This window comes from Nycticebus coucang, chromosome 7 (assembly GCF_027406575.1).
Source record: "Nycticebus coucang isolate mNycCou1 chromosome 7, mNycCou1.pri, whole genome shotgun sequence".
Classification (NCBI taxonomy): Eukaryota; Metazoa; Chordata; class Mammalia; order Primates; family Lorisidae; genus Nycticebus; species Nycticebus coucang.
In genome coordinates, this window is record NC_069786.1 from 63479881 (window position 1) to 63494323 (window position 14443).

Genomic DNA, 14443 nt, shown 5'->3' on the forward strand with positions numbered 1-14443 from the left:
AAATCTGCTTGTATCTGAAAATAAGATTGCAACCTCTTCTTTTTTCTGATTTCCATTTGCTTGAGACACTGTTTCCCATCCCTTAATCCTGAGTCTTGATTTGTTCTTCAGGGCTGGGTGTGTCTCCTGGAGACAGCATATGGATAGCTTGTGTTTTTTTTTTTTTTATTCAATCAGCCATCCTGTGCCTCTTCAGTGGGGAATTCAACCCATTGACATGTATTGAGAGTATCAATAAGTGTAGTGGAATTCTATTCATCTTATTATGAGATAGTTTGTTGTATAGTTTTATCCTTTGTACCATTGTGGAAGCTAAGCTCTGGCCTTCTAGGTTTTTAGTTTGGTGGTGGTCCCTTGTGGTATTCAGTATTGAGAATAGGTCTAAGTATTTCCTGTAGAGTAAGTCTTGTTGTGACAAATTTTCTCAGTGCTTGTATGTCTGCAAACGATTTGATTTCTCCATCAATTTTGAAGCTAAAATTATTTTGTTTAAGGATGTTGAAGGTGGAATACCTTTCTCTTTTGGCTTGGAAAGTTTCAATTGAAAAGTCTGCTGTCATCTTAATGGCTCTGCTTCCATAGGTCAATTGGTGCTTACTCCTAGCTGTTTGCAGTATTTTCTGTTTCATCTTGACTTTGGACAGGTTCATTACAATGTGTCTTGGAGAGACTGTTAAAGTTGAGATGGGTTCGATATCCATCTGAAAGGAGTGTGTTAGGATCTTTAGTAACACTTGGCAAGTTTTCATTTATAATAGACTCCAGTAGGTCTTCCATACCTTTGGAACAGTCTTCTTCTCCTTTAGGGATTCCTATTATCTGTATGTTTAAATGCTTCATGGGATCTTGTAGTTCTCTAAGCATCTGCTCTGCTTTCTCTCTCTTCTTTTCTAACTCTGTAACTACTTGTGTTAACTCAAAGACTTCATCCTGTAACTCTGATGTTCTTTCTTCTCCATGGTCTAATCTATTTTTGATAATTTCTACTGCTTCTTTACATTCCCTGATTGTCTCTTGAACTGTTGTCTGGGGGCCTGGTGAGACCTGCCTCTGAAGGATTCTGAAGAGACCTGAGTTCCCCATCTGGTGGAATCTAAATACTGAGGAAATAACCAGGCAATCACTGTGGACAATTAAGTTGGAGATCTGGTCTATGCCTGGGTTCTAGAGAGAGGCTATCAGCTGTGTTGTCTGTCCCCTAAAACTACAAAACCACCTGATGTCCTGGCAATATATTGCAAAACAAATATATTCCTACTAAAGTCAGATCCTCCTGCCATATATATATATATATATATATAATTAGTTTTTATTATGTTTATTTGTTCTTTTTTCTTCTTGTTATTAGTACTTTCTCCTTTTGGTTGTTGTTCTTTCATTTGTTACTGAGGTGGCTTATTTTCGGTTATTTAGAGCTTTTTGATATTTTGTGTTGATGTATTCTGTTTCTTGCTTTTTGTATGGTTGGTTCTTTTCTTAACCTCTATTTTTTCTTTTCTTCAAGAGCAAGAGCTCCTGTCTTTTTTTGGTTACAATATTTTAGCCTCATTTATTCTCTCACCATATTTCACTCCAGTGCATTCTCTCTTTGGACAGAGACTCTTCTACCTTTCTCATCTCTCTCACAATAATCAGCTCTGCAACAGCTAAGATATCCCCTCCCTTTTTCTTGTCTTTCTCCTTTCATTCTTTACTCCACTTCCCTCCCTCTCTATTAGATACAATGGCATTTTTATAATTTCCTCTGTCCACTCTTATCTTAATATTATTTCTTTTTTTTATCTTTTCTGCTGAGAGCTGGGGGGACAGAGCTGTGGCATGGCAAGTAGGCCACAGCAGTGATCAGACTCAAGGGGGCTAAGAGACCTTTCTGCCTGTGGCCCTAGGAAGATAGTATTGGCAAGACCATGCTGCACAATTTTTCTGTTTTGTTTTCATTCTTACTTAATTTTTCCTTAGTGTTTTTTGTTTTTACTCTGTTCCTTCTCTTCCTAGTTTTGGCAGAGGAAGAGTCTGGCTCTGCTCAGGCTGGTAAAGACCACCTGATTTCAAGGAACCATCCCAGTCTAGCCCCCTCAAGACCCTTGAGTTACAAGTGTGACCTTAGCACCATCCTGATCAATATAATTTCTTTCATTACTCTCAGTCTCTCTTCCTGACCTCCTTCTCTCCTGTGTTCTAAGGTGTTTTTTCTTTTTTTAATCACTCTTCTTCTGTTATTCCTCCTTACCTTTTTTCTTTTCTTTTATTGTTTCCTCCTTTTTTACTCTTTCTTTCTTTCCCTCCTGTTTCTCTCTGTCTGCTTATCTTTCTTCCCATTTTGGCCTTGCACCAAGAGGCCTCTTCATCACATAAACTCTGAGATGAGATAACTTGAAGCAAAGGAGGAACTGAGAAAGAAAAAGTTACACAAAGTGGTGAATAAGAAGAAAGCACACATGAGGAAGAATCAACTCAGGCATCATGAAAAACCATAATAGAACAACCCCTCCAGGAAATCATAAGGCATCTTTTACAAAAGACTCATTCTATAAAGAATTAATGGATCTGACAGAAAGGGAATTTAAAATATGGATGATTAAGACAATGAAGGGAATGAATGAGAAAATAGAAAGACAGAATCAAAAGGCAGACAAGAGATATGTAGAATATAGAAAAGATATGGATAAGCTTAAAGAAATGAAAATATTGATATTCTAATTATGTTATTTCTTTTCATTTATTAGTTAGAATTATTTTATAAGGACATGCTGCCTTTCTTCTACTACGTGATTACACAGTGGTACAGATGATTGAGGAAAGTATAGGTCCGTGATTTTTCCCTTTGTTTACCAATTTTGCTAACATATTCATTATGTATTTAACAACATAATAGAATTTCTCCTTATCATTCCCCCAGGTAAACAATTTTTTATTAAAAATAATATCTTAGAGACTCACAGATTTATACATATATAGGTTTTAACAATTGTTATTACTACATCTCAGATTTCCCTATCCCTGGACAGTGAATACCTCTCTAAGTTATCTCCTGAGTCCTTTTGATGTGACACTTGTCTTTTAAAAAGTCCTCCTACTTTGATAGGAGCAAATGTTTCAGGCTGTCTTTTACATGTTCTGCCCCAGATATAGAGTCAGTCATTTCTCTAAGCTCTGTTTTTTTTTTAAACAGAAATAATATTTCAAACAATGATTTTGATTGCCATTCTACTGGGTTAACCATTGTTTCTAAATTTTTTTAGTGTAAAGAGCTAGTAAATGGTTACATATAAAGAAAATAATGCTATATATTCATAGTGATATTTCCAAGTCAACTTCAAAATTGCATTGCCTCTACTCAGCCACTGCTTTACCACATCTAATTCTCCCTTTTTTCTTTTTTATTTCAAGATTCCTGGTTCTCCAAGACAAAGGAGATAACAGAATTAGAATAGCCCATATTCATTTGTGAAACAATCTTGGGATAACAAAACTATTAGTACCACTAATTTGATTATCAAACATTAAAAAATTACATTTGCTTTCCTCATTCCCATGCCCCATTTTTTACATTGTTGTGCTATACCTTCAGTTTCAGGTTATACAGCCACCACATACCATATTATCTTCTTCTTCACCTTGTTTCATCTGAGTTCACAGGTTGCAAGATATCGAGGGCCACCAACACCCTTACATTTCTGTTTCTGCAATCATTATGCTTACTGAAGCTTAATTTCTGGTTAATTCTTCAGCAGAAGCTTATGGAAACAATATTCTCTGAGTTCTTACATGCTGATAACAATTTGCTTGTGACCTTTAGAGTGGAAATTTGTTTTTTCTGAACTTAAATCCTTGGCTTCAACTTTCTTTTATAGAGTATTTTAAATGCATATTCTTTTCTTCTGTTATATATTGTTGGAATACTCTGATAATGATCGATTTTATTTTTCTTACAATATACACATATATATATATATACACACATATACATAAGGATTTTTTTCTTTTTATTGTTATTCCAAATCCAGTAATTTTCCTAGGTTAGTTCCTGGCCCTGGTCATTCTGGATCCATGATGTCAGTTACTTGGTGTTCTCTTTCGATACGTTGTTGCCTACTTCTTTATATCAAGAAACTTTCTTTTAATTACAGCTTTTTAATATTTAACCTGTTTCATTACTTTAGATTTCTTATTCAGGGACTCCCATTATCTATACCTGGGATATTTTTGCCTATCATTAATATGTGTCTCTTTCTCTCAAATTCTTTTTATCTATAAATAAATAATTATTTTTGATTGTTTATAATTTTATCTTTTTGTTCTTATCTCTTTTTAAGGTCACTTTTCGTTGTGTTTATTTGACCTTAAGCTTTTTCATTTAATTTTTACTGCTGAGATTTTTTTACTTTTGTATATTTTTTTCTTGATTTCTGGCACCTCATTTATAAGTTTTTAAAATTCTGATTCATACTGTTTTTTCAGGGATTTTATCATATTCATAATGTATTTTAGCTCATTTTTAATAGTAAGTTAAATTTTTGGTGCATTTTCAAAGTATGTTTTTCTGGCATGTTTTCATTATCTGTACAGATATTATAATGCCCCTTATTCTTTTATTTTCTTATAACTATATAAAGTTTTATCTTAGTACATTTCTGTTGTTCATTTTTATGTAATATTAGTTTTCCTACACCTCTAAAGAATGAAATTCAGGGTGGCTTTTGTAACTACATACAGCTACTTCTTCTAGTTTTCACATACTGTTTAAAAAGACAAAGTGGCTTTATTTCTGGGACTTGCTGACTTGGTTCATCTCATGTATGTTGGTCAGTACATTACATTTCTGTTATCATCCCACTCAGTTTTTATCCCATTCATATTTTTTTCTCAATTCGAGGTTTTGTTGTAAAAGAAGGCCCTAGTAGATCAGTTTTGAGGTTTGAGCTTCATTTGTCTCTCTAGTCTATTACCATGGGATCTTTGCCCTCAATGGCCATAGGAGAGGACAGACCCCTCCCAGTGTCAGCTGCTATTCTCTGGTTGGCATTTGATAATTACCAAAAAGTATTTTGTGGTCTCATATTTTCAGGTCTAGTTATTTTGTGCTCTCCTGTTTTTAGGTCCATCAGATACCTTCCTCGTTCCCTTTGCTGTCACCATATAAATGGGACTACCATACTTGTCTTGTGCCTATTGAAGCCTTATCTTTGCCCTCTTGTAATAATATTTTGATGTTAGTGGGGCCACTCTGTCACTTAGTTTTATTGTAAATATTACCTATGGCTTTTAAGTTTTACTATCTAGTTGATCTCTTTTATGCATAGATTAGATTGCAAAAGCTGTGCTGCTGCCTCGGACTAAATTTGATTTTAACCAGCACTCTATTTATCTATCTCCTTAAAGGTGTCAAATAAGCAATTGCATAACCAAGCTTTCCAATTCATTCAGAATTCAGTTAACCAAGAAGTTCATGTGGTTGATGTGTCTGTGTATACTATTCAGAATTTATTAAAAATTGCAACCCCTCATATAAATCATTTAATTAGCACAGGTTTAGTTAGTCCTACCATTCTGCACCATCTGTAACTACATGTACATTATACTGTACTACCTGTTATACCAGAACCTGATGTACATCATGAAATTATAAACACTGCAAGACATACATCATGTGGGTAACTATTATCCAACAAGAGTGTTCACTTTATAGGGTCATTCCTCTTGCTAGTAATTTAATGGCATCTCTTACTTACTATTGAAATAATCAATTTCCTAATCCCCTGTGCATTTAAAGTAAATATACTAAATGCTACATGTATGTATTTTTTTTCTCTTTGGCAGTTTGGGAAATTATGCATCACTTCATGGACAAATATACTGTAAACCTCACTTCAAACAACTTTTTAAATCTAAAGGAAATTATGATGAAGGTTTTGGACACAAACAACATAAGGATCGGTGGAATTGCAAAAATCAAGGCAACTCTATAGACTTTATTTCCATTGAAGAGCAACATACGTGTAAAAACAGTACAGTCAACACCCTCATACTTAGTGATGTTAATAAACATTTAGATGCCGGTAACAATGCAAGGCAAAGGGATGATTTGAGAAAATTAGGAGAAAGAGGAAAATTAAAAATTGTTTGGCCTCCTTCCACAGAGGTGCCCAAGAAAAGCTTTCCCCTGCAGGATGAGCTCAAAATGCGTAAACCTAAATGGCCACCTGAAATGATAACCCCTACACCCCATGAATTTAAAAGTGAATCAATCTTAGAACACATTAAAACCCTGGAAAATAAAGAACAGGAACAAGGTCATCTTTCTTTCTTGCAACCACATCTACAGTCCATCCATGTGTGTCAGCAAGAGGACGCTGTAGGAATCGAAGAAATGAAAACGTATGAAGCAAACAAAGATGAAAAGAAGGAAGGAGATAAGAATGTGCAAGATAAGGTGAGCGAGGCTGAAGATACAAAAAACAAGAGGAAAAGTGAAATGGATCTTAACAACAACAAAAATGTAGTTGTGCAGAGTGATGAAAAGGAGAAAAATGAAAAAACTGGTGAACTTGATGGTGTAGAAGTTTTACAGGTTAATAACACTGATGATGAGATGGTGCCAGAAAATCATAAGGAGAATATGAATAAGAATAACAATAACAATTATGTGGAAGTCTCGTGTCTGAATAATTGCAGACGAGAGACATTGAATTTAGAATTTCCTAATCTATTACCTCTGTCAAATGAAGCAAACAACACTGCAAGTGAATATAAAATTGGAAAGTTAGAAAACACATCTAAAATATCAGAGTTACTTGGTATATTTGAATCTGAACAGACTTCTTCTGGAAATGTTCTAGCTATGGCTCTCAAGAAACAGACTGGCAAAGCGGCTGCTGGCAGTCCTGTGCAGTCTGCTCCCAAACCAGGTCTCAACAGCGGCTTCATAGTAAAGGGGGCAAGTTCAATGGTCTCTTCTGAAACAAATCTCTTAAACATTAAGGGAAACCATTCAAACAGCAAACATTTACACTTTTTCTTTTCTAACACTGTGAAAATCACTGCTTTTTCCAAGAAAAATGAGAACATTTTTGAGTGTGATTTCATAGATTCTGTAAATCAAATCAAAAATATGCCATGTTTATATTTAAGAGAATGTAGAAAGGATATTAAACATTGGCATGGTGAAACCACCAGAGGAGCCCGAAGCAATGGAAACACAAGTTCTGATGCTCTGAGCCAGGAATGTGCAGCGAAGCCTTCGCTTCCCAGAGTGGAGGTCCAGCCTGAGCAACTCACGGTGGAAGAGCAGATTAAAAGAAACAGATGCTACAGTGACACTGAGTAATACATCTCTGGTCACTTGCAGTCCATACTCAGGCACTGAGAGGTATTGATATAAGTCTCGGAATAAGACTTTGCGGATTTTAGTAACTTTTTGTTGAAAATACTATTAACATAATGTTCAGAACCTCATGTCTATCACAGTGGGATATTTCTTATATTACACTTTGTCATTTTTTCATCTTTCATTTAAATCTACTTTCGGTCTGAATGAGATAAGGAGACGAAACAATGTGGCTATGTTTTTCTGTCAAATGGCACTAAAGTTTAGCACTCTGTTTTCTTGTGTAACACCTGGGTATACCGCTGATATTTATTGCAATTATTATGCCTTCTCTAATTTTGCTGAAATAAAATCACCTGGTTTGCAAACAAAAAATACTTCTGTAATTTTTTCCCATATATGTTGTCATTCTAAGCAGATTTTCTTTTTTATTATGTCCGGCTGTGCTAGTCACGTGATCTTTCCTCGTGCACTCAGATTCTTCTTCTTCATCTAACGAAACCACTCCTTTTGGATTAGGGATCACCCACGTAACTTCATCTGCCCTTAATGACCTTTCTCCAAAAGGCCCTGTCTCCAAATCCAGTCACACTGGGAGCTAGGGCTTTCGAGCAGAAGTTTTGTGGGAATACAATTCAGTACATAACATACATTTTTATGCAATTGAATACTGTAAGAATCTGGCAAGAAAATGGCAAGCTGTGAGACTAAATAGCAAGTTTTCTCATTAAATTAAATTATTGCACGTTGCTCTACCCTTCATGAATTCTTACTGACACAGCATCATTCATGCTAAGATAACACAAAAGTTTACATAGATAAAAAATAGTTTATGAAATCTCATGACAGGTCCTAAGGTATAGTTTCATAATATCAGTGATCCCGTTTTTAAAAAATGGCCTTTCCTTTACAAAAATCCTCACTTGTGACTCTGCCCACTTAATCTTGGTAGCCCAGTCCTTTCTCAATTATGGCAAAATTTAGAACTAAAATTAGCTGATACTCATCTTAGGGAGAAAATGAAAATATTGACGGTTTTGTTTAACTTTCATTTATTCAACAAAGCGGTTTTTGACATCTTAATCAGAAAGAGCAATGTATCGTAATTGTTAGCTGCACCACGTTTTTTGAGTCGTGTGTAGGAATTTGCAAAACACCAAATATGTTTTATAAATCCAAATAAAGTTTTATTTAGTGGTGGGTTTACTCTAATAGTGACAAAATTTTCCATATAAATTGAAAGCTTTAGAAACTAAAAATATGGTTGAACACACAAATCAAAAATTCAGTCAGTTTTCTTGTTGCGGCTGGAAGTAAAGTATTTTTCTAGGGCAGCCATAACAAAGTACCACAGACTAAGTGACTAAAACAATAAGAATTTGTCTTCTCACAATCCTTGGGGCTAGAAAGGTCTAACATCAAGATGACGGCAGGACTAGTTTCTTCTGAGGCCTCTCTGCTTGGCTTGTGGATGTCGATTTTCTCCCTGTGTCTTCACATGGTCTTCTAATAGTCTGTGTCCATGTTCAAATTTCTTATTTTAGTGACACTAGTCCTGTTGAAATAGGGCCCAAACTAATGATGTAAATTTACCTTAATTACTTCTTTTTTTTTTTAATTTATTTATTTTTATTGTTAAGTCATAGCCGTGTACAATGTGCGGGTTTCATATACAATCTGAAATATTCTCATCAAACTGATCAACAAAAGGTATCATTCTGTAAGATACTGTGGGTTAGGATCTCCACATATTAATTTTGAAAGCCCATAAGCAATAGGAGTCACATTTAATCTTTAAGGATTTTTTTAATACAAGGCTATTGATATTATGAAACATCTTCCCGGTAATTTTTCACTTGAATTTTATATCACAGAAACTATATAGTGTATACACTTACACTATAAAAATTAGTATTTGCATGAATAAAATTATTTTGCAGAAATGAAGATGGTCCAATGATAGACCAAATGCCATTACAGAGGAGGCTGTGTGATGGCAGGGCTTGGCACATAAGGGGTTTAGCATTACTTATTTAAGACTGGGCCTTCCAACTAATCTTGTAAAAATGTTCTATTCCCCCAGAAAATTGTGCTGAATTGTCTTTTTGTTTTTTGCAGCTTCCACACAATCAATCCTTGTGACAGATTTGGGGCCTTAAGCAACACATTCTTTGGATTAGCACAATGGCTTTCCCATCTTGCAGTAGAACTGAATGATGCAAACTTACTACCTATTCCCTAATGTGCAACCATTGTATGCATCTGGCATATTTCCTCCCAAAAAACAATTTTCTATAAACATCTCTAGAGTAATTTCTAAAGGCACATTAATTTTTAAGAAACTGAAAGATAGAAAAAATACCTTCTCTGCAATATTTTGTTAGTTACTGACTACCGTGTTTCAATAGTTACTGTCCAATCAAGCGGAAAAGTTCCCCAAGGCCAAGAAAATTAACTTATAGAAAAATAGTCACAGATGTAAAAGTAAAAGAGAAGACCAATGCATTCTTTTCCTCTCTGGAAATGTTACTAAAAAGCAAGGGTGATTCCTAATCTAATATAAAAGTTTTGAAATCTGCAGGTATTAGGAATGATGTGAAATCTTATCTTAGCAAAATCAAATTTAATGGAGATTAGAAATAGGCTGCAGATATGATACTCTTATTCAAAACAAAAGCCATGAGAAGTGTTGAGAAGTACTGAGCCTCAATTCTCTAGAAATCAACTCTAATAAAAGGCAGGAAATTATTTTTGGTAAATATAATCTCAAAATAATTTAACCTCAACATTGGTGAGGTCCTTTGAAAAGGCTAATTTAAGCTAGCTTGCAAAGTCCATTTACTGTGGATCTTCTTTCCCTATAACATTGTGAGAACATTTTAAACTTTAGATGTTTATATGCAAACAAATGGTAAAATAAAAATAACAGTAGAATATCTAAAGTGTAGTCATAACCCTTTAATACAGTACCTTTTTATAGAAACTAAAATGGTTGGAAAAGTATAGAATCTTGACAAATAAACACTGTGACATGACCCAGTGAACAGTCACTCTACAAAGATCTATGGAGCCATTTGTGTGTGTCAGCAGAGTTATTAAGAAAAAAAAGTGATAAATTATATCTTTCATATAAAGCTCTCATATTAGAAAGCATCCAAAAAATAAAATAACTAATTATGGTTAATGATTATGGATGTGTAAAACCCAGGAAGATGTATAATGACAGAGTTACATTAATTGGAAGATTGCGGAATTAGAGTTATAGTAAATAGGTAAAAAAGTGTTTCCTGTTTCAATAAATGGTCTTCATTTTGTCACAATTGGTCAGTTGTAATATGTAGTTGTGGACTCTATGAGGCACTGCCAAAATTCCCCATCAGGAAGGAAGGATTTACTTCCACAGATACTGGGAATGCTGCCCACAGAAGGCCCTTAATTGTCAGCCCTCTACCAGTATTGCTTTAGCTAAAAATATTCAACCTGCCTCTCCAGAGCAGACTGTATTCATTTACTGTCAATGGAAGGACAATTCAGCATGACTCCTAAGAGTCACTCCAGCTCAAAACTTCCTATAGGGTTGGCTGAGGCCTCCCTTGAGCCTGAATGTCAGCTCAAGTTCTATCCAATCCTGCTTTTTGCCATTTCCTTCCTTTCCCTTGATGCCAAGAGCACCCTCTAAAAAACTTCCTACACAATAATCTTTGGCTCCAAATCTACTTCTTGGAGAACCCAGCCTTGACCAGCCGGTATAGGAATGGCCCAAGAAAGTAGACAATGGAACCATAGTTTGGAGCTGAATTATTTTCTGCCTGGCCCAACAATGGGCACAAGGTGGCAGTACAATTGTGAAAATTTCCAGCAGTGGCACACTGGTGTGGCTACATTGGTTGAAGCAAATGCCTGCCTGGTACTATGTATCAAATATCCAAAGCAAATAGGGGAAAACAGCTACTACCGCGAAATGGAATTAAACCAAATTCTGGAAAAAAAGTAAAAATTAACAAAAAATAACAATAATTAATCAACAATTAAAAACTTAATGCAATTTCATTCTAAGAGTAGCTGAGCCCAAGGAAGGTTAAAACTGCCGAGGTCAAGGAATTTTTCAGGGGCAAAAAGGGACCCTGAACATGATGGAGATATGTTGTCCAATAAACCAAGAATATTGAAACCACAGGTTCCTCCAAGCTCTCTGGGCATACAGAAGTAGCTTATTCCTCCCTACATTATTACCGTTATTATTATAGGCTTAACACCTGCACTTCCGCTCAAGATGCAACAGATGCCTCTCCCCAGTTCAGCTGGGTACTTCTGCTTGGTCTTGGAAGGCTGCTGGGAACTGTGCTCTATGCTGTGCTTGGTTGGCACTTTAACTAGGATAGCTCTGCACTGTGTGATTTCATCCTCTTTGCGCCATCTACTATTTAAGCATGTTTTTCTTGTGGCAATGGAAGAAGTCAAGGAGAAGAAGGGACACTCTGGACAGAATTAGCACATGGTTCATGCCTGCCTCTTTCCAATGGTCAAAATCTTACAGTCAAAAAACAAGGTGAGAGAACACTACAAAGTATGTGAATGCAGAAAATGGTAAAGAATTGAATCGAGGCCATTAACGCAACCTACAACTCAATCCAAAAGTAAATATATTTTGTTCAAATATTACTGCAATATCTATTTCCTAATGTATAGTTGACCATTTGTCTGTTTCAATAGGTGGTCAGGCTATGCCACAGGATAGAATGTAACGTGAGTGCAGCTGAGGTCAAATGGGAGATCAGGGCCACCGAGGGAAAAGACCCAGGTACCATTCAAGGTCACTGAGATGCACAACACACCCAGCATCCTCAAGTGCTAGAGCTTTTGTTTATAGCAAGTGGAGAGAGAGCACACAAGGTCCAGGCCAGAGCAACGCATCAGGAGCCCAGGGCTAACAGAGCCATCCTGAAGCTGACGTGGCAGTGAGGCTCCATGCATCTCACTCACTGCTGCAGTAGACAGACACAAGTCTTTTTCCCCTAGGGTCTGAAATGCTGAATGCTGGGGAGCAGAAGGCATGATGCTCCAAGGTCATTGATAAACATATAGCTAAGCAGTTTGGAGAAAGTTTTGCATGTGCCAGATATATACAGACCAGGGATATACTGGCTGAACTCTTTGCCTACGGTGTGACTTATATATGAATACCTTGCCGGTATATCCCATACCCAGTCCAAGACTCTTCTCGGCAACACAGGTAAGGTGTTAGGCTTGGACCCTTCCCTCACATATCATTTTAACTTGGTTCAAAGAGTCAATAATTGATAGAGACTATGACCATCCAATCTCTAATTTACTGCATCGTTTGTAAGTTGGTGGCAGATGTTTTTTAATTTTCATGGTATTCCTATTATCTCAATGAAATCATTTCCTTTAAGAGAAGAGCAGACTGGCTAAAGGATATTTCTTGTGAAAACACCTTTCTAGACTGCATTTATTTGGCCATATGGATGTTTCCTAAAACGTAGGAGTTACAAAGCCGGTTCCAAAATAATTCATTATTTCCTGAACTCTACCTAGCCTAAAATATTTATTACTCAATAAAAGTTCCAATGATTTTGTAATTGAGATGATATATAGGACATAATTAACAGAGGCAATATCTAAGAACAAATAATAAAAAATGTATTAAATGCCATGCTCTAGCTCATTAATTGATCTCTTTTAAATCTTAAGTCCTGAGTCGAATGCTGTTAAGTTATATGTATGTGTGAACGTGTTTAGCAGTTAATGTCCAAATTATAAAAACGTCAATTATCAGCAATTTTCAGTGCTGCTCAGCATTTTTTCAGCAATTGAGTCTTAATGTCATCGAAATCACCAACTCTGAATACATCTGTGTTATAAATTTATGACATTGGTTAGAGACATTTATTATCAAGTGGAAAATATTTTGATATCAGTTGTTAATGTTCAGATTACACGTTTTACTCATATCCATTTGTTGTTAGTGTACCTATTGTACTTATAAGGAAATGTACATGCATTAACTTAATTTTTTATAACCCTACTATAGTTTCTCAAAACATTTTACTAATCTCTTTTATTTCCTTATCTACACCATTCATGGCAACTGTATCCATGCCCAGGTCTTCCAGTGTCTCCTTACCATCAGTGGCTCTCAAATGTATATCCCCTTTCTTGAACTCTCCTCTGAACTCTAAAATACAGACAACTTCCTCCTTGGCAGGTTTTCTTGGGGGTTCCAATGCAACCTTAAATCCAGCATGCCCAAGTCAGAGCATCACCCATCTCTTTCTCAATGTTGGTTCTCTACCACTCATTCCTGTCTCAGACACCATTATCCATCCAGTTGCTCAGATCAAAAAGCCTGTATGTCTTTCATTTATTCTCTACTAAAATCTCTTACCAAAGCCCGGTGATTTTACTACTTAAACATCTCTCTCACCTTTCCCTCCTAACACATATCACGTTTGTAATTTTACATGTTTTATAAATTATTTGACTAATGCCAGTGACACTTCTCCTGCCCCAATACTAACTGGAAACCATAGCATCTGGGTCTGACTTTTCTCTCCAGATTTCCTTAATTCCTAGCCAAAAGAAGCCTGGCATATAATAGGCATTTGATACACTTTTTTTTAAGAGCCAATTATCATATTAATCTAAAACTTGAGCCACGGGACACTCTGTCTTAGGGTAATATATAGAAATTGGTGATATTTTCTGGAATGTTTTTTGGATTACTGTCTATGCACAGTATCAAACACAGGCCAAGTTGATAATATGTCTAAACAATAATTTCAAGATAGTGCAGGGCTACTCTTAGATTACATATTTGTATGCCCATGGCATCTGTGGGCTTATTTGTAGAACAATGGCCAAATAGGTAGACTATATTATGACAAATAAAAATAGGCAGATTTTACAGGAAAATACATTTACTATCTTAGATTGATGAAATAAATCCGTTATCTAAATATATACAAATTCAAATACATCTATGTATGCTCATATGAAATACATACTAATGTTTGTTTGTTCATTGTGATATCCTGTAAAGTGTACATTTCCCCCACATATTAGAAGTTAACATTTTCTGCACATTAATTTGCATAG

General features: G+C 35.6%; 1 protein-coding gene across 2 annotated transcripts in view; it reads left to right on the top strand.

Annotated features, from left to right (window-relative positions):
- Positions 1 to 7702, top strand: part of XIRP2 (xin actin binding repeat containing 2) — a 75601-nt gene extending 67899 nt beyond the window's left edge. Inside the window, exon 9 of one of the 2 annotated variants that reach the window (XM_053597950.1) lies at positions 5821 to 5958. Coding sequence is in view for 1 of the 2 variants with exons in the window: in XM_053597951.1 (XP_053453926.1) it covers positions 5821 to 7327 (1507 nt within the window). In the remaining variant the exon portion in view is untranslated. Of the gene's footprint in view, positions 1 to 5820 lie in introns of both variants that reach the window. The other variant, XM_053597951.1, reaches the window with a different exon arrangement.
- Positions 7703 to 14443: the final 6741 nt, after the last annotated feature.